The sequence below is a fragment of the Anoplophora glabripennis genome, unplaced genomic scaffold (assembly GCF_000390285.2).
Source record: "Anoplophora glabripennis isolate ALB-LARVAE unplaced genomic scaffold, Agla_2.0 scaffold64, whole genome shotgun sequence".
NCBI lineage: Eukaryota > Metazoa > Arthropoda > Insecta > Coleoptera > Cerambycidae > Anoplophora > Anoplophora glabripennis.
This window is the reverse complement of record NW_019416216.1, coordinates 1,213,586-1,234,053: the sequence shown is the minus strand read 5'-3', so window position 1 is coordinate 1,234,053 and position 20,468 is coordinate 1,213,586. Positions and strand designations below refer to the sequence as shown.

The following is a 20,468-nucleotide window of genomic DNA, read 5'->3' as shown; positions in this document are numbered from 1 at the left end:
AACCTACACAAGCCATGAATCACCTTATCAACAAGGTCTAATTCATGAATGAGTTGCAGCGAGAAGAAACGTACGGATTTCAGGAACTAATTTCATAACGCTTATACCGCCTGGAGGAATTCACAATATTCATCGATACAACTTGCGTCAAAGGAAAATTGTGTAGAGCTTTTTGGAACGGAGAATAGATCTTATTTTGTTTCCCGACCTCTGTAAAGGTCGCCGCATTATTCATGGAGGGACAGGGCCGGCCGAAGGGAACCGCAATACGTGCGTTTTTCCACGAAACATATTTCGCGAATTAAGAATAATGATTCTGGTAAAGTCCAAAAAGGGTAATACAGACTTAAAAATATACATAAGTAAAGCCAAATGATCGGACAAAAATCTGACATATTTACCAATTTAGGTACTTGTATAGCTTGGCTTGCAGAAATAATTTCAACTAAGACGAGGGTTAGAACTATCTGAAATTTGGAAACGAATCATTTGCATACGTCAAGGGCCAGAACGATACAGAAGCCCTGCACATACCAACAAGAGGACTTCCAGAAGCTGAGACCAATGACATGACAACCAGTTTGGAAATTATTCAGTCAACAGTGTCAACACTCTTAATTCGTTAAGATTTTTTGACTAATTTGAATCAAGAAACACTTCTGATGTCACTATAAAATTGTTATAGCTGATACTTCTTATTTGGCACAGGTTTTTGTTTATTCGAATGTAAAAATATGTCTTGCATATGTAAGAAAATGATATGAAGCAAATTTTTGTGCAACTATTTTATCTGTACACCAATGGTTACTAATACAAAACGACTTTCCAAAGAATTTCTTCCATCTTGTGGAATTTTGATCTCATCTTTAAATTACGAGTAAAAGTGATAGATCTTTAACAGTGGAAAAATGATTCTATGGATTAACATATACAGTGTAGGAAAGTACCGATGGTCTATCAGAAGTTACGAGAGAGCGATAAAGTAAGCCATAGAAATCCATGTGATAGACAAGGAAGGCTATAATGAAGGAGTCTAATAGTCAACGCCCATTTCGCCCTTCCACAAATAAGATCCACTTCTTATTTTTTTCTAAGAGAAAATATGCTAAGATGACAGCGATGGTATGTCAACAAGATCTTACCTGCGTATGAGGCTATTCTTCTCGAGCATGTGCAGTAGGAATAAATTTTTATTTTATTTAAATTTAGGAATATTATTTTTATATCATTTTTTGTAAGTTGTAGTGTATCTATTTTACGAAACACGTATTGGTTGTTCTTAAATACTTCTAAAATCCTTGTAAAAATAAATTAATTTGAAGTTGTTCATTTTTATAGTATCTATGTAAATAGTACACAAGCATCAGATTCGGTCTGCACAATTACAACTTTGACAATTTGTTGTGGGTTGCCTAAATATGTGACGTCACACTAAAAGAGTCTATTGAAAAGGAGCAATATTTATTTAATGCATATTTGGCAAAACAACTCATACAAACAGTGACATCAACAAACACCGATATGGTAAAAATATAGAAACATTAAAAAGGATTACAATAATTAAATGAAACGAAAGTGAAAATATTTGAGCCGGCCCTGAGCGATAGTCTAAGAAATCGTACGATTTGAATTTAAATTATTCGAGTATCACGTTCGTACGTTCTTCATTCATAAACGTATGAATATTTACCAAGTATATTTCAGGTGCTAATAGCCTGCAGTTATATGGATATTCATTGATGATTTGTTGCGTAACGTTTGGCGTTACTGATCTTCCTTGAATAAATAACTTGTGAGACTCGGTACAAGAAGGCTGTCGCTTTGATTTATGCCAATAGCTCCGTAATTAATAGAAAATGTATGTCGTATGAATTGTAGCATTGTTTAATGTCGCAATAAAAAGAAAAACTCGTTGATATGTAAATAAGATGGTTAAAGCTGACTGTTTAGGCTCATCAAAAATAGTTTAAAGGTGCGACCAGGTACTCGGATATTCTTCAAACGTGCGAATTTTGACGTCAAGGTCAATAATGACTGTTAGCCTAAATGTAAAAAAGCGTTAGCTAAATTTAGGCCACGTTCATAGAACAATTACAGTGCAAAATTAGAGGTTATTCACTACACTTGTTCAAATAATTAAATCGCGAAGACGAGTGATTTTTTTACGTACCGGGTTTTTCTATACTGTCGATTGCCAGTAAAATTTTTAATTTTGATTTCATATACTCTTAATAAATTTTAGTAAACGCACAGGGTGATTCACAAATGGTGACCAAAAATGAAACCTCGTATTCTTTGGTGAATTTTAAGGGGAGTCTTTCCTATAAAGTTTTTATCTAGGACTCTTCGTTAAAAAGATACAGGGTGTTAAACTGCAACAAATATTTTTAATTTTTTTAAATAATTTAAAAACTAGTAAGTGAAATAATTTGAAATTGGGCACATGTATTTATGTAAACATTGTCCAAACTCTGAGGGCTTTTCCTAAAATTTACATACTCCAGTGGTGGAGATACAGGGTATCGGTGGCAGATTTATCTAAATAAATTAGTACGCCACTGCTTTACGGTAATAACTGATATTTTCGTATTCGACTTTCAATTTTCTACAAATTACTACTCTCTTATGTTTTTCGAAAAAAGTTAAATTGACGATTAGGGAAAAAATTGGAGTGAGAATAATTTAATGAAAAAACAACAGAAATAACACAATTGGACTGATAAGTTATAGAAATGGTTCAAAATGATCACCGTTTTCTGTCGGACATAAATTTATTCTTCGTCAAAAATTGAAGTCTACTCTATCCAATAACTGCTGATTGCTAATAATGAATATGTATTTATCCATATTGCAATTCTACAATTCTGCTCGAGATGCAATTATTGGCGAGGAATACACAAATTCTTTTAACGTTCCTCAAAGAAAGAAGTCACATTTGTTGAGGTCTGGTGATTATGGAGGTGTGAAATTATTTCCTCTTCCAATCCGTTTATTTGAATACTGGTAGTTTAAAAAGTCTCTAACAAAATTACTAAAATGAGGGGTGCTCCATCCAGTTGCAGTGGCACCTCAGCAAGTAGATCCGGAAAAGTGTTTTAGAGAAACAAGCTTCATCAGTAAAGAGAATTTTCTAAGAGTAAATTGATACCTGAGAGAAAACGGTGATCATTTTGATTGAACAATTTCTATAACTTATCAGTGCAAATCGTATGTTATTTCTATTGTTTAAGTTGTTTATTTTTCTATTAAATTATTCTTAATCTAACTTTCTTCCTGATCGACAAATTTGACATTTAAATTCAAGGCCAATTTTTGAATTTTCGATGATTTTAAATAACAGCTACAATACGTATTATTAGTTATTTATTTATATTAAAAATATATATTAATTGGATGTGCTCATTCACAGACAAAAAATAGCATACAAACTGCTTTCCAGAACGAGGTTGAATTTAATTTTTACAAAGATTTAAGCACAAAATACATCATTGAGCCTTTAGTTATCAGAATTTTCAAAATTTCTGAACACAGTATGTAACAAAATAATTTTTATATTAAAAAAATAAATTAGCTTTCAATACACCATTTCAGTAAAGATTATATTAGTATTGTGTAGTAAATATAAAAAATAAAGAAAAAAAAGCAAATTTTATAGGCGTTAAAATATAAAAAAACGACGAAATTTTTTTAATGAAAGAAAGGAATTTGGGAATATACAGGTAGTTGTAAGTTTGTTCAAAAGTAGTGGGTGGCAAGAAAGATAGTTAAAAGTGTTAGTTTTTAAAAAGGGAGAGTGCTTACTGCGTAGCACGAACTCATAAAAAGCTCAACGGAATAGGAAGTGTTTCATATCAAAAGAAAATTTGAAGATCGGGGAATAAGGAAGTTATTATTAGATTTAAAGAGAATGTTAGTATGAACGTACAATTTGTGACAAAAGTTTTCATGTTGTTATATATAAAATTGCCAGAAGAGCCATCCATACTTTCAAAGTGGCTTAAATGCGTACAAGAAATTACACGATTTTAGGTGATTACACAAAAAATAGTAGATAACTTAAAAACTAGAAGAGATAGGTATAAGAAACCCTGATACCATTCGAAAGAGAATAAAATTATGTATCAGAATATACATATAAAAACATACAGGGTGTTCCATTAAAAAAACGACTTATGAAGGTTTGAAATGAACTAAACTCGGCATTAAATTTCTAGCAGCCCGTATGCAATTAAGCCATTATGAAAGTATGGATGGGAAGCTTAAGAGTCTAAACCCCCTATAAATATTGTTGCTTTATCTTTCTTACTATAAAATACACATGGTTTGAAGCCAGTCACTGTTTCTCTCCATTTTTTTTGAAAAAAATTAATTATCTCGAAAACGATTAATTTTAGGAATAGAAAAACTTCATAAAAGTCCAAAAATAACACGTAGAATCCAAAATTGCAATAATATATAGGGTGTTCCATTTCAAATAAGCAAGTTGATGCGACTTCCGGTATAACCGGAAGTGGCACGTCGACGTCATTATTTATCGAAGTAGTTTCTGAAATAATTCTAATGGTCCGTCACCGTGAGACATCCTGTATACATAAATCGAATTATAGTACAAAAAATATCAGAAACAAAACAATGTTTTAATAAATTTTTTGTCTGTGGGAGAATTCGCCACATAACATCTTTCAACTATAGCAGTACTAACGAATAAAATAAAGTATCATGAAATTTAACTGTCGGAAATGTTAATCCCTAATTGTAGGGAACTACACAAACAAATAATGATTAAGAAATATTTACATTTTTAGTAAACCTTTAAGCGGAATATTGACTGTATTCGCGTTAACTAGAACAGCTCACTGAGCTGATACTGCGTTACATAAATGCAACAATCCAATTTTCCTACGATTTCGTATGTGTAGGAATTACGTGTCCCAGTAGATTACGACCCGTATGTCAAGCACTCCCACGCGGCTAGGTATTTTATTGTATCGGTATTGAGACATGTGAAGAAAAACGTTAGACGTAAGTGCATATGTCACCCACGCTGCCGCGCCGTCGCGGTTTCACAAAAAGTAATTCCCTAGGAATTTTCATGAGTGCATCGAAAAAAATATATGTTGTAGTCCACCTATGGTACAGTGCCAGGGAAAAAAATGTGTACCGTATGGGATACATTTTTATTAATAGATTTTAACATTGACAACATCTGAAATATAGGAACTTAGAAATTACGATTCACCAGACCTCATTGAATTAATATCTTTCGTACATATTTTAGTGCTAGATCTATTTAATTTTATGTTTAAAATATTAGTCTATGATTACACTATTCATCTAATCTTTAAATATTTATGTTATTATTGAAGCCAACATTGTTCATAATTGCATATACATACTGTTATGTTATGAATAAATTAGAGAGTTAAATGTTATGGAAACTGATACTAAGTAAAGTATCACATAAATAAAATTTGAAATATAAGACATATTGAAAAATATTAAACAGCAGTATAGTTACTAGCATACAAAAGTTAAATAAAAGATGTATTTCAGTAATTTAGATATCAAAATTTGTAATTGTTCGAAATTTTCTAACGAAACGACATAGCTGTCAAAATTAGAACATAATTAGAAGTTGCACATTCGAGAAATTATGTAAATAAACTCATGTTATGCAATTAAGTAGCACAGAACACTAAAGAATTATCCTACAATGTTAATAATTCAATAATAAATAAATTCTTTGTGTAAAAATGTTTCTGGACTACAAAATCATATGTAACAGACCCTTGTCATTCCATTTTATATGTGTAATATCCAATCAAAGGTCAATTTGTTGTTTAGACTGCATAAAATGTTCCTCGGAACGGGGTGTTGAAAACTTTTGCTCGTTTCTACCTAAAAAAATGCATAAGGACGGTGTAAAAAGTAATGTATAGACAGTGTTAAAGACTTGAAAAGACAGACATGCTGAAATTTAGTCCATGCACCGAAATAATAATAAATTTTGGTAAAACGTGCAACATTTCAATATGACATACAACTTAACCTAGAAATGTGTATGTAGTGTCAAAAGACTCAAGAAAATGCATAAAATCTAAATATGAACAGTTCATGTATCCCAAATTTAGTTAAAAGCTAGAATATGTAAAAATAAAATTCCAAAATTACAATTTATTTGTTGTCATAGAAACATTCAAATGTCATGGACTTCCTATTTAACCACTGTTCGGGATTTAGGAGGCCAGTTTTGTCATTTTCATCTAACGGTGTCACATCGAAAGTTTTGCTCCTGAAAAACAAATGAAAACTGTTTATTTCAACAAAATCAAAAATTATTCACGTACTTACGTATCATAGTCAACTGGTGGAAGAAACGTCAAAGTGGACTGAACTGTCAGAAAACCGAATGTTACATTTATAGAAATTACATTTGACCGAAAGTATCGAAGTTAAACACAACAAACACCCGAAGCATCAACAACAAATTGATTTTGAATATAGTTGGAAAACGTTTAATATAAAATAGTGTAACAAGTGATAATAAAACCAAGTCCAGTGTGTGTTCCCTGGGAAAGGTTGTGCCGTTACGAGAGGATTTCGACAGCTTCTGCGAGGAGTACGAATTCAACGAGGGAACCAGGCAACATTCCATTTAATGCAGCGCGACTACTTCAAGCTGAGGAATATAATTTTTATGTAAGTGTCGACATATATAAAGCAAATTTGCACTCGTTTAAGCAAAAGCGTTCTATAAATTTCAAAATTTTTTTTTTCCATTTGACAAACGTCAAATAAAAGACGTATGCATGCATCATCGTAGAATAAAATTTATATAAGGGGGGATTTACCATTGTGTAACTTAGCATTAGAAATTACAACAGTAACTGTCACATGTAAAATAATAATCTGCTAAATTTATGAATAGATGAAAATTTGTGAAAACGATACGTCCTTTATTTAATTAACAAAAAAATCTTTGAGTAAACATAATTCATATTCAAATATAAAGGCGCTCAACTAAACGTAAACAACATAATAATAAAACATTTAAGTATCAAAAATATAATCAATATAACAACAACCCACACCCTAAAAATAATAAAGAGTCTCATCATAAATAATTTAACTTTTAAAAATATAAAACGTCTCGAATCCACATCCCAAAAATAAATAATAATAAATATAATAATACATATATATCTAGATTTTACATTGTTGAATATGTTCCGGGTTGGTACCACCCCGTCAATTGAAATTTTGTCGAGAGACTCTTCTTCAAGAGAAACTTAGGAACACAGTGGTGTACCCCAGGGTTCGGTGCTGGGTCCTATCTTATTTTTAGTTTATGCGTCGGACCTTACAAAGAGCTATGACGACGACTTGAAGCTCTTCTTACCAACTCCTTTGATACTATGAAATGACATTGACCGCATTATAAGTTGTTTTTATGAATTTATTTTTCTTTAACAAAAGTCACACTCTAAAAACTGCTAATAAATAAAAAATACGCATTACCTCACCCTGAGATAATTTAGGTTTCAAACAGTTTTCCCGCTTTCAAAACTGTCACACCTGACATAATGTGACAGTTTTAGATAGAAAGAATGGTAATAATAGTATAATTATTTATTAAGAATTAAGGTCAGTAAGTGCTCTTTACTAGTTGAGGATATGTCCGAAACCAGGACAGGAATGACCGCAGTCCTTATGACATTATTTGCTCAAATATTGAATAAATTTAAACAAAACTAAAAAATTTATGTTTATATTTACTATGAGACCGAATATTTATTGTCGAGGGACATCTATTGTCATTAGAAATTTCTACAAGATAATATTTTTGCCACAACTTAAGCTTCTTGTCACATTCTTGATGATTCAAGAATGTGACAAATTCAAACTTAGAATGTGTCCAAAGATAAATATGAGAAAATCTTCAAGCTACTTGCAGCACATGAAAAAAATTGGAAATACCACAAAAACGTATTTTGTTTCAAGAAATAGAACACTAAAGTCTCCAGGAAGCTTATGGGCTGAAAACTCTATGCTCAAAGTCGCAATATTTTTACATAAAGCTGTTGGTATTAAGAAGAAAAATATTGGACACAAAGTGGAAAAATCGAGAATCTTTACCAGAGAACACATGTACAAGTTTTTAAACAATTTTTCTGATGAAGTCTTACAAATGTTTCAACAAATTCAATAAATTTGTCAAATTACCAGAGCGTGCAAAAATTAATTTTTAGTCCGAAAAGGTGCAATTATTTTAATTTGTCTACTTTTGTCAGTACATTTTGGTTAGACAAAAATTATTTCGTAAAACCAATCCATGTCTGATAATTTTGAAGACAATTTTCGCGGATGGAAAATATTCAGAAAAAATCTTAAAATTATTCTCAAATGAATTACTTTATGCATTGCACCCGTAATATCTGCTTTATTAAAAACATACATTAAATTTCGTTTGCTCATTAAAAACTATTACCTGAGATCGTATTAGTATATTTAAATGAACTGCTTGCTTCAATAACTAATAAAATTCCTACTCACACAAATGAGCGACCATACAATTCCTGTCATTAAACAAAAATGTTATTATAAATGTTAATCATTACAATGACATGCGACTCCTACAGTATTAAATGATGTAAGAGGATAATGAATAATGTGACCGGAAATGTGCAGTGGGCTATGATTTTCAGAGTAAAATAACTTTCTTATAATTCACACAGGTATAAAATACACACTAGCAGTTCTGTATTGCTTAAAAATGAACAACAAATACGCTTTTACGTGATTTTTACAGAATGTAGGTCAAAAGCTAACATATATTTTCAATTTCAAGAATTTACGTTTCAATCAAAATGCAGTTTTCGATACACATTGTTTACTTCCAAACAAAATCTGAAATAATACATCGGGAGCAGACTTTAACGTACTTAAATGTTGTTAAGTTTAGCTAATTGCTAGCAGATGTTGCTGTTGCAGAAATAACAGAAACGAAACAGAATATCTGAAGAGAGAACTAAATAAAGGAGGATGTTCTAGCACAACCTCACTATTTTAGCAATAACTTGAAAAAGAAAAAAGATATCTACCTCTGGTTTGTGTAATTGTAAGGTATATTACGTAATAATTGAAATAAATGAAAATATACCAAAACAATTTGCAATATAAATTGATATGAAGATAATATAATGAATTTAGAATAATGTTATTTTGTATTATATAGCAAGTTACTAAATTTCAGCAAAAAATACAAAAAGAATTTTTTAATTCATGTTGGCAATTAAAACAAATCAAACAGGTTTAGAATTTGCAATATTAAGAAATTTATAATTATAATTTCATAGAATCTATTTAATAAAAACATTTGTTTTTGTGTTTAATGCCGTCACAGCTATAAATCAAATTTATATTTTTAAATTTTTAATTTTCTAGTACTGTATTGAACACCCTGTACAATGAGATCATATAATGAATGAAGATGTACTTTGTAGTACATAACTGCTGTTTATAAATTCCTATGCGCTAAATAAACATCAATAATTTATCCAGTACTGAACTTCTCATATTTCTGAGAAATTGCACCAAGTTTCAGTTAATAATTACTGGAAATTCTTCATATTATTATATGAGTGTATCTAGTTAGCCGTGTACCGTTCATCATTCCGTGGTTTAACAAACTTAGGAAATCCCTTCTGTGGGGATTCACTGTTATGGTTTTACCTCTGCAACACGGTGCAACAAAATATTTTAAATTCTATTCTATTGTAATCACAAATGAATTGTCTAATTCAATTTGCAATGCAAATGATTGAACGAAATAACTAATTTCAAATTCAACTCTTTGAAAAGCAGAAACATGAAAACTGTTTACTAGTGCCATGTAATAAAAATGTTATTTTGTTATTAAATAATATCAAAATGATTAACGATAACGATTATCGTGTAATGACTGTCCCATTTCCAATGGAAATCCAGAGCACCTCAGTGACTACTAAATATAGGAAAATTCAGCTGACAAATAAGGTATTTTACACCTACATTTGTTTTCTACGTTCAGGGACATATTCACGTTTTTATATTTCTAATCACGTACCCATAAAAGATAAGTACATACCCAACAAATTGAATTTAAACTCAAATTCGTACTACATTAGTTTTTCAGCCCAAATCAAACGACGAAGTGAATGGTTCTGAAGCAAGCTTCTACAGGGTGTATTGAATTTTAACAGTGCAAATTTAGGAATAAAAATAGCCACACTTAGCTATAAAGTTTCACAGTTTTTGAAATGTAAATTAAGAAAAATGAAGGAGTGTTTCCTAGTCTAAATTAAGAATATTTTCTCATGCTAAGAATTCCTCTTGGAGGCTTCGTTTTAAGATACAGTGTTAAATATTTCACAAACGCATCTAGTATACAGGAATCTTTAGGAAAATAAGCAGATATTGATCCCAGGGACCTCATTTTGAACACTGTAAAAATTACCATGTAAATTCTCATCTAACTCATCTCATTTATCTATACTGTAAATAAATGTCACTCAAATTTCACTCAATTTTATTCAATAATGTGTCAATTTCTGTTCACACCCGATTGAGCGAAATTTTCACTTTATTAGTATGAGTACAACTGAGTGAAAATTATTGCATCACAAATGAGTGAGTTTTACTCAAATCCGAGTTACTGCTAACTATCAATTGAACGACTTTTGACTTTATTTTGAGTATAAAAACCAATTTAGAGTTGACTTTTTCTCTAATATGATTTATATTTAACTATTTATTGTTACGTTTTACTCTTGGTTTTTAATTAACTAAATATTGAGTGCAAAAATAAATCACTCATAAATGATTAATTAGGATATACAGTGTTGAAATTAATTCACTTCGCGGGGCCTCCTCTTGTCCTGGTCCTGGCTGAGACCCGCCAACTGGGACCCGCTGCCGACGGTTAAGGTCTGCTCTCCTGGCAATCACGCTTATCTGGAACATCTATCAACTGTGGTCGAGATTACAGAAGCAATATGTAAGTGGTGCCATCTTCACGGTGCCATTCAAATTACTCGAAATTAATATATTTACATTTAGACTCACTCAGTAATGATGACACTTAATTTAATTTTGGAATTTTTCATAGGTCAAAATTACACAATAATAGTTCAATTTAAATCATATTAGAGAAAAGTCTACTCTTATTGGTTTTACATACTCAGAAGGTCCAAGAGAGTCAAATGTCACTCACTTGATAGCAGAAACTCGGATTTTAGTGAAATTTACTCACTTTTGTTGTGTAGTTTCACTCACAAAAGTTCACTCAATCGGGTGTGGACAGAAACTGATACATTATTGAGTAAAATTGAGTGAATTTGAGTGTAATTTTTTTACATTGTAGTTATCACAAGGCAACTGCAAACCAAAATTTATTTTTTCAGTGTTTCTTCAACAATTCTTAATAAACTGTGTTTCTCTAATCTTGAGGATCATAGAGGACAATTGTAGTTATTTTTTGGGTGGTATTTTTCCATCTGCGTAATAATATAAAAAAATTAATGAAATAAACCCTTGTGCCAAAAGGATCAATCATGGATTATTCTAACGAAAACAGTTTTTCCTAACAAAGAATCTCACGTAGGAGAATGTGTTTCAAAATATATCTGGCTTTTAATTATTAACAGTTTCAATTTGTTGGTTCTGGCCTGTTTCCAAATAATAATTTCAGAATTCAATAAATTGCATTTATAACATACCTTGCGAACGCAACAAACATTATGTTGGCGAGACCTTTCGATCTGCAAAAATTATAGGCTATTGATAAAAGGATTTTAAAATAAACTATGGCGTCCAAGATACTTTATTACATGAATCGTTCAAATGGTGATTTTATATGAAAAAACCGCGTAACGCTATTAAATTAGAGGGTGGAAATTGGAGATGGGGGTGAAAATGCACCCTTTTCAATTTTTTAATTGTAGCTCGAACCAAGCAAAATTGAATTTCAAAAAAAGCAAAAAATTAGATTTTTTTTATTTTTTTGACTAATTTTTTTTTTTTAGTAGAAGTAGTGAAAGAAAATTGCTGCACAAAAAAACTAGATGAGATTCCCTTCAAAATGATATGTTTTCAGAAATTTTTGGAAGCATATTGACTGAGTATTTGTAACAGGTCAAACTTAAATATTTTTAGATTTTCGTCGATTTTAACATAATAATGATTATAATTCTTATTATTTTTACGACGAATTGGTTCTTTACTTAATAAAAAATTGTTTCAAAAGTTTTATTTGTTAATAATAAATAAAGATTTTCACAACTATATGGGACTATGAGAGATTTTTCAAATGAAGTTACAGTTTATCATACTATATTTCTTTTTTACTCTCAAATGAGATTTATAATATATACAATATATATAAATAAGTTGCTTTTTTTCAAACTGTGTATTAACGATTTTTTGCATAAAATTTTCCTTTTAAATTTTTTACATAAGCCATTTCGATGGGAAATTCAATTCTCTAAATAATTTTTCCTATAAACTATAGCGAAATTTTGCTTCGTTTTCGAGCTAGAATTAAAAAACTGAAAGGGGTGCATTTTCACCCCTATCTCCAATTTTCACCCCCTAATTTAATAGCACCGCGTTTTTTATTCTAAAATGATGCTTTGAACGATTCATGCAATAAAATTGCTTGAATGTCATAGTTCCTTTTAACCCTGTTTTTTGGATATAATCAATAGCCTATTCGAATAGACAAGGACGAACACTGCATTAGAAATAGAGAATTTGAAAAATAAAAAATTTGTATTCAACCAAATATAATAATGATAGAATAAACATCATATAATATTTCTAATTATAGCAACAGACAAAAACAAACAAATTTATACTATCAAAAAAAAATAAGATACATTTTCGAAAGTTTCAGTTAACAACTTTTGGATATGGGGGCGATATATACGAGGGCGGGTCAATAAGTCCGTGATCTTTTTAATTTCCCGCCTCTTAATTGAAATGGCAACAGTGCTCCTGTCAACAGGCAACTGTCAGTTGACTCCTGTCTAAATTTGAACAAGCTGCGTCATTTAGTTTGTGTTTGGCAGCCGTTGATAGCAGACTACCGCGCGTTTTGAGAAGAAAATGGAAAAAAGTGAATTTCGTGTGCTCATTAAGCTTTATTTTTTGCGGGAAAAAAACAATACTCAAATCAAGGCTAAGCTTGATAAATATTATGGGGACTCTGCACCATCCATTTCCATGGTAAAGAAGTGGTTTACTGAATTTCGATGAGGCCGTACAAGCACGGAAGATGCCGAACGTTCTGGACGCCCAGTTGAGGTCTCTACATCCGAAACAATTGAAAAAATTCACGATATGGTTTTAGCCGATCGGAGATTGAAAGTGAGAGAGATTGTGGAAGCCATAGGCATCTCACATGGCTCAGTGGTTTCAATTTTGAATGATCACTTGGGTATGAGAAAGCTTTCCGCAAGATGGGTGCCGCGTTTGCTCACAATCGACCACAAACGCAACCGTGCGACAATTTCGCAGGAATGTTCGGCGTTGTTCAACCGCAATATGGACGAGTTTTTGCGCCGTTTCGTAACCGTGGACGAAACGTGGATCCACCACAACACACCGGAGACCAAACAGCAGTCAAAACAGTGGGTTTCTCGGAGTGAATCGGCGCCAAAGAAGGCAAAGGTGAGTTTGTCAGTCATGACGACCGTTTTTTGGGATGCACGCGGTATAATAATCCACATTGACTACCTTCAAAAGGGGAAAACAATCAATGGCGAATATTATACCAACTTTTGGATCGATTCAATGAAGAATTGAAAAAAAAAACGACCGCATTTGGCCAAGAAACAAGTTCTTTTCCACCAGGACAATGCAAGGGTGCACACATGTGCAGTTTCCATGGCAAAAATCCATGAATTGGGCTACGAATTGCTCCCTCATTCGCCCTATTCTCCAGATTTAGACCCGAGTGACTATTTCTTTTTCCCAAACTTGAAGAAATGGCTCGGCGGAAAGAGATTTGACTCCAACGACGAAATCATATCACAAACAAATGCCTATTTTGATGACCTCGACAAATCATATTTTTCGGAAGGGATAAAAAAATTGGAGAAACGTTGGACTAAGTGTATAGAACTCAAAGGAGACTATGTTGAAAAATATAATAACTTTTTATATAAAAACCTGTGTTTCATTAAAAAAGTCACGGACTTATTGACCCGCCCTCGTAGTAACATGTTTATTGTATTTTTATTGGGTTATTTTTTTAAGTGTGACAGATTTGGTTAAGCAACTCACTCATTCTTTTTGCGTAAGATTTTATTTCATTATTTTTTTTTACTTTTTTCAAAGGTGGCAAAATACCCAAAAGATAAAGAATAAAGAACGAAAACTATATTTCAAATAAATAACACCAGACAACTGTAGTTGTAAAGATAATTTTATTTTTTTGATAGAAGTACCAGAAAATAATCATTAATCTAGGTAGTTCTTTTAAAGGAAAGAGGATGATTTAGAATTTTTTTCTTTAATTGAGTTTCATTCCCTGATATCTCGATATTTCAATAGTACAATTTTTTTCAAAAATATGAAAATACATTTACACAACTTACAGCTGCACTTACTTATGTGATAACTTGCTATTCTACTTCTATTTTTTTTGCTGTTATACACAATTCGTCACTCATCGTGCTGTTGAATATGGAAGATTAACTTTACATATCCACATGTTCATAAAGATACATACAATGCAATTATTTTGTTTGCACTCGAACACATACTTTCCGTCCAGCACCTTCTCAATTGCATAATGCCAAACTAAATATTCTCAGCGAGCTAATATCGCGTTTCTTCAATATTTACACAGAAATCTGCATCCTCTGCACATCCGACGTTCTCTGCGCTAGAAATAGATCGTTCTCATCACATTCTACTACGTTCAATGCACACAGATGCTATCTGCGTCAGGTGTTGATTAGATTTTCTACAAAAGTTGCTTGTGAATGGACTGTAGGATATGTATTGGCAGGAACCCATCGCACCAAAAGTCGCAAAGCACCTGTTGCTATCTTGTGAGATAACATGCTTCCTGTATCAATAGTATTAGTAGTAAGTTGTTTTTTGTTGGTTGGGAAATATATAATATTTATTTTTGTTGTTACCAGCATTTTCTGTTTAGGTATTACCTCTGAATATAGCCATAAATTATAAACAAAATCATTTATCAGTTCTTTGAAACAGTATGTTTTTCCAAACAGTTATTCAATAATCTCGTAAGTATATCGGGTGCCCCAAAATTTAAACAAGTGAAAGTGTTGCCAATGAAAAAAAGGCAGCACGACAGCTGACAGTTCAGGGATATTAAAAATGGAACATTACACGAAAAATTAACGCGTTTTCATTGTTGAGCAATATTTTACAAAATAATGCAGTTTTGGCAACTGGCTAAACGATCTGAAGTGATTTTCTCGAAAACGGCTAGTTGCATGAATAAAATGTAAAGAGATAAAATTCAAGATCATTGCATTACTGATTAGGTGGTGAATAAATTTTAAATTTTTTCATGGTAAACGGTTGGCCTGAGATTTCGACCTAGTATACCCTTTTTGCTTAAAATTCATAGGGGAATAAACGCGCTAATACGAAACGTCAATGTACAGGGTAACAAAAAAGTTAAGGCCAATTTAATTCAAGCGTACCCTTATAGATGGCGCCCTCTACAAGCAGCGTAAAAGACAATGACATATTGAAATTTAGCATCCTAAAAAACTCCCATCCCCCAGGTTTTATGCTAACATTAAATTTTTTTTGGCAATAATAAAAAAAACGTTATGTTCCTGTATATCGAAAACTACTTGTTATATAAGTTAGAATATTATGGCATTCGTTCTAAAGAGCTGAACCTTTTCCGCTCTTATCTATCCGATCGTAAACAGTACCTTTCCATTGGTGACTCTGATTCTGAAATTGTGCCTACAATTGCCGGTGTACCTCAAGAATCAGTTCTTGGACCAATTCTATTTTTAATTTATATCAATGACCTGTCTGTTAACATTCAAAAGTCTACATGCATTTTATTTGCGGACGACACCACCTTGTTAACACGTGGTGGCGTTGATGCGAGCAGAAGCGATCTAGACAATGCCAGTATGTGGTTTTCTGCTAATAAACTTAAGCTTAACATGGATAAGACTCGTGATATTACTTTCACTCATAATTCACTTCATAACTTGGGCTACTCACATAGATCGCATCTGCTCTAAACTGGCGCAACAGGTTTTCTTGCTGAGGCAGCTCCGACCATACGTTGATAATTCCATATTGAAGATGTACATCTCTTTGTTCCACTGCCATCTAGCGTATGGTGTCTTTGGGGCAATGCTACTAGCGCTTATAAAGCATTCGTCATTCAGAAGGCAGCTATTCGCCTTATCGGCAATGCCACTGGTAGGGTCCATTGTCTAGAATTATTCATTAAATATAATATTTTGCCCTAACCTTGTTTATATGTGTAGGAAGCATTATCATTAGTCCATAAGAGTGCGACTCAACTGCAAACCCATTCTGATGTAAATAAATACAATGTTTTTACAAGAAATTATATGTTTTGAATTGTCCATAGATTTTAAACAATTTTCTATACTTAATATTCTCTATGATTATCATTTTATTTTAAACGAAGTTATCTATCTGCATTTCTAAATAGTTAGGAAAAAATAAAAAAATTTTACCTATTTAATGTACCATTTTTTCACATTTACAAACACACACAAATTAGATATTTCATATCTAATTGTGAGTTTAATTACTGGATTGTTTATATTTCAAACAAAAATTATAACTGTTCTACTGATTACTACCGTTGGTGGAACCGCCTCCGTCCTCGGATCACTGCACACATGGTTGTGCGTTATGAAAATTTCGCGTAGGCCTAGGGTTTTTGACCCAGCTTTTGTTTTGAGAACCAACACTCAAGGTTATTGTTGCACTTATGCACAATCTATCCTTACAAAATAATAAAATCGACATTAAAATCCTGATGCATTTCTCATGTTTATGATACAATTAAAGCGATTTGATCTGTTTATAGCATGTGATAATGATACCAAAGACGAGATAAGGGATGTCTAGATGGTAGCACGGTCGTCCAATTGCAAGAATAATGTGTTCGAAGGATAGTCCTATTAATTATTTCTGGTCAAATCGTATAGATCTGCAAAAAAATTGTAAGGAAATCGAACGGATTTGTATTCTAGGTATTCCTTCTTGCAATGTTGTTCAGTGAAGTATGATTTTTAATTATGTTTACAATAAAACAATAAGTAGTAGGAAAAGAAATCTGTTAGTCAGTTTCTTACACTCAGGACATATAATGTGTAATGTTAACACATTTCAGATGTTGTATTGATGTTTAATTGTATTTGAATAAATAAGACACCGATTTTGGCTAATTGCGGTTGCAATAACGTGAGCGCAATTAAGGAAATAGAGAATTTTCTTTTTGAAATGGACTAATTAGAAGAGGAAGAGGAATTTTTAGTTGCTATGTAGCAATATTGGAACCCAGATGGTACCTGATGGTCCATCCGATGAATGAGGTACAAGTTGATTCAATTAAATGGCAATTTGAAATATACCTACATATAACTATAGGTAAGAAATAAAAATATGTCGCCCGGAGACCCACAAGATATCCTCTCTTCTTAGATTACCTTGGAGATAGCATATGATCTAAACCAGGTCCCTGGGACATACGGTGGAATACATGAACGATATCCTAATTTGTAACATAAGAAGATAAACTATATCTGCCTTAGTACTCAAACATCCTGAGACTGTACGGAGAAAAGCATTTAATCAAGATAAACCCTATTTCCCTGGGACATACCATGGGATATCTAGAGGATATATTGGTTTGTAACATTGGTATCCCCAGATGTCCGAAATATAATATATATCTGCTATATTAATCAGTTGCCCTCAGACTGTCTTGAGGATAGCATATAATCCAAACCATATGTTCTTGGGACTTCCGATGAAAGAACATCCTGATTTGTAATATAAATGTCCTTCGAAACCCTGGAAAATGGGACTATATCCCACCAAATATCCTAAGGATATATTTAGAACATGTTTGTCCTACAGGGGAAATTTCTATTGTGAATTCTATTTAAAATAACGTTATAGATATTTGTCCAAAACCTGTTAACATATGTCATCCTCAAATACACAGTAATTCTATGTCTTTTAAGCATTTTAGTATTATCTTCCACTTATGACAGTAACAGTTAAAGAAGAAGACCTCAAATCTAGGATTACGTGTTGTGCCCAGCTTACTTCGAAGTTTTTGTTTGGTCAAAAGTTGTGTATTATATTTTATTTGGAAAATAAAGAATTTAAATAAAATCTTCTACCTCTATCCAGAGTTAAAACTAGTATCTTAAAAAAAACATTCTATAATTTGTAGAATTTGTATTCCACTGTGGATCATCTGTAACCTCAGATGTGCGAACGGAATTTCTGCTCACGTCGTGAATTCATTACACATCAATTAATCTAGATTTTAAAAGTCCCTGGTAATGGTTTCACAAGTTAACATTGATTTTATTGGTATTATTCGGAAGTGAGTTAATTTCTTGGTAGAAGCACGACAGAATTTCCCAGATGGAAACCATAAGACTTGTCTCTCGACCGTCTGGCTGGAGCTTGGCCAGTCGAGACACAGGAACCATTTGTCATTTCAGTGTCACCAGATTATCGCAATAGTGCCCGGTTTAGTAAAACCGCATTCCGTTTCACACTGCTCTATCTAATTGCTTTATATCACACATATTATTAAGCGAAACGAAGTGAACTGACCTATATGTTACAACAAAATATTGGCACAATTTTAGAGCTGGGTGTGCGAAATAATAGACAGTTTGGTCCATGGTTCCTAATATCAGTTTCAATAAGATTTGGTGCTTTTTTTTCATTCCAACATTCCAACAGATAGTCGCATATGAATTTTATTTCACGTTGTATGTCAAGACTATAGCTATTATAGGTTCAAGAATGTTCCTTTGAATAATCTATTTGACGTTTTTTATACCAAAACATCATTGCATATTGTTTTTGTTCTTGATATACTGTTAACTAATGTGGCTGATTTGGTACAACTAACATGGAAGTAGTTACTCGGAGTTTTCTCATCTACAACAGGTGATTTTTATTCGACTATATAAGCCGAATAAACTAGTTTGAAACAAAATCAATACATTCGCTTGAACGACATACAGGGTGCGCCATTAATGTGAGAAAGTAAAATAACTCCCTTGTTATTCATAATACATAAAAAAGTTGATATAAAGTTGTACAGAATCAAAAAACCTAAAGGACAAAATTAATTTGAAACACAGGGCGATGAGTAAAAACGGAACACACTAAATATTACATTTATTAAATGGAACACCCTGTATATTTTTAAACATATGGAAATGGTATATAAACAGTTTAACATTTTAGTGCGGGGTTGCCAAGTTATGTAGAAAATTCTTCGAATTTTGGAAAAAACATGGTCTCGAAGAAGTTGTAGTAACTTTCAACTACTAACACTTGGAAAAATATTTGACATAATTATAGGCAAATGTTAGGCATATAGCTAATATCGATATTTTATACAGGGCATTTTTTATAATACGATCATTTTAAGAAAGTTCAAACTTGATTTTCTAAAATTTTTCAAATGGAACCACCTTGTTCTATTTTATTCACATATCAGTCCACTTCAACTTTTATTAAGTATGTTCTACACATAAAGTTGTTAGTTTTTAAGAAATAGCAACATTTCTGGAAAAACCTAATTTTTATTATTTTCGGTTGCACGAAATGGCTTTGGAAAAAAATGTCACATTGTGTTAACTTGTCAGTTCATAATTTATCATTCCATTTTGAGTTAATTTTATTAGTTAATATTTATTTGTGGTATTCTATAAAATAATAAAAATTAAGTTTCTTCAGTAATATTGCTATATCTTAAAAACTAACAATTTAAGATATAGAACATGCTTAATAAAAGTTGAAGTGGACCGATATGTGAATAAAATAGAACAATAAAATACCATTTGAAAAATTTTAGATAATCAAGTTTAAACATTCTAAAAATGATCGTATTATAAAAAATGCCCTGTATAAAATATCGATATTGCCTATACCTCTTTCTAATTATTTTGTTCCAAGTGTTAGTAGCTGAAAGTTAATACAACTTCTTCGAGGTCATGTTTTTTCGAAAATTCGTAGAATTCTCTACATAACTTGGCAACCCCGCACTAAAATGATAAACTGTTTATATTGCCAGTTATGGAATTTTCTTGGAAATCCATATGTTTAAAAATATACAGGATGTTCCATTTAAAAAATGTAATATTTGGCGTGTCCCGTTTTTACTTATCACCCTGTATGTGTCA

At 31.9% G+C, this 20,468-nt stretch overlaps 1 protein-coding gene across 1 annotated transcript in view; it reads right to left on the bottom strand.

The window, feature by feature from the left end:
- LOC111693165 (histone H3-like) overlaps positions 1 to 16,481 on the bottom strand; it is a 99,708-nt gene extending 83,227 nt beyond the window's left edge. Inside the window, exon 1 of the mRNA XM_023457358.1 lies at positions 16,267 to 16,481. Coding sequence (XP_023313126.1) covers positions 16,267 to 16,481 — 215 coding nt within the window. The remainder of the gene's footprint in view (positions 1 to 16,266) is intronic.
- Between the last annotated feature and the right edge of the window lie 3,987 nt (positions 16,482 to 20,468).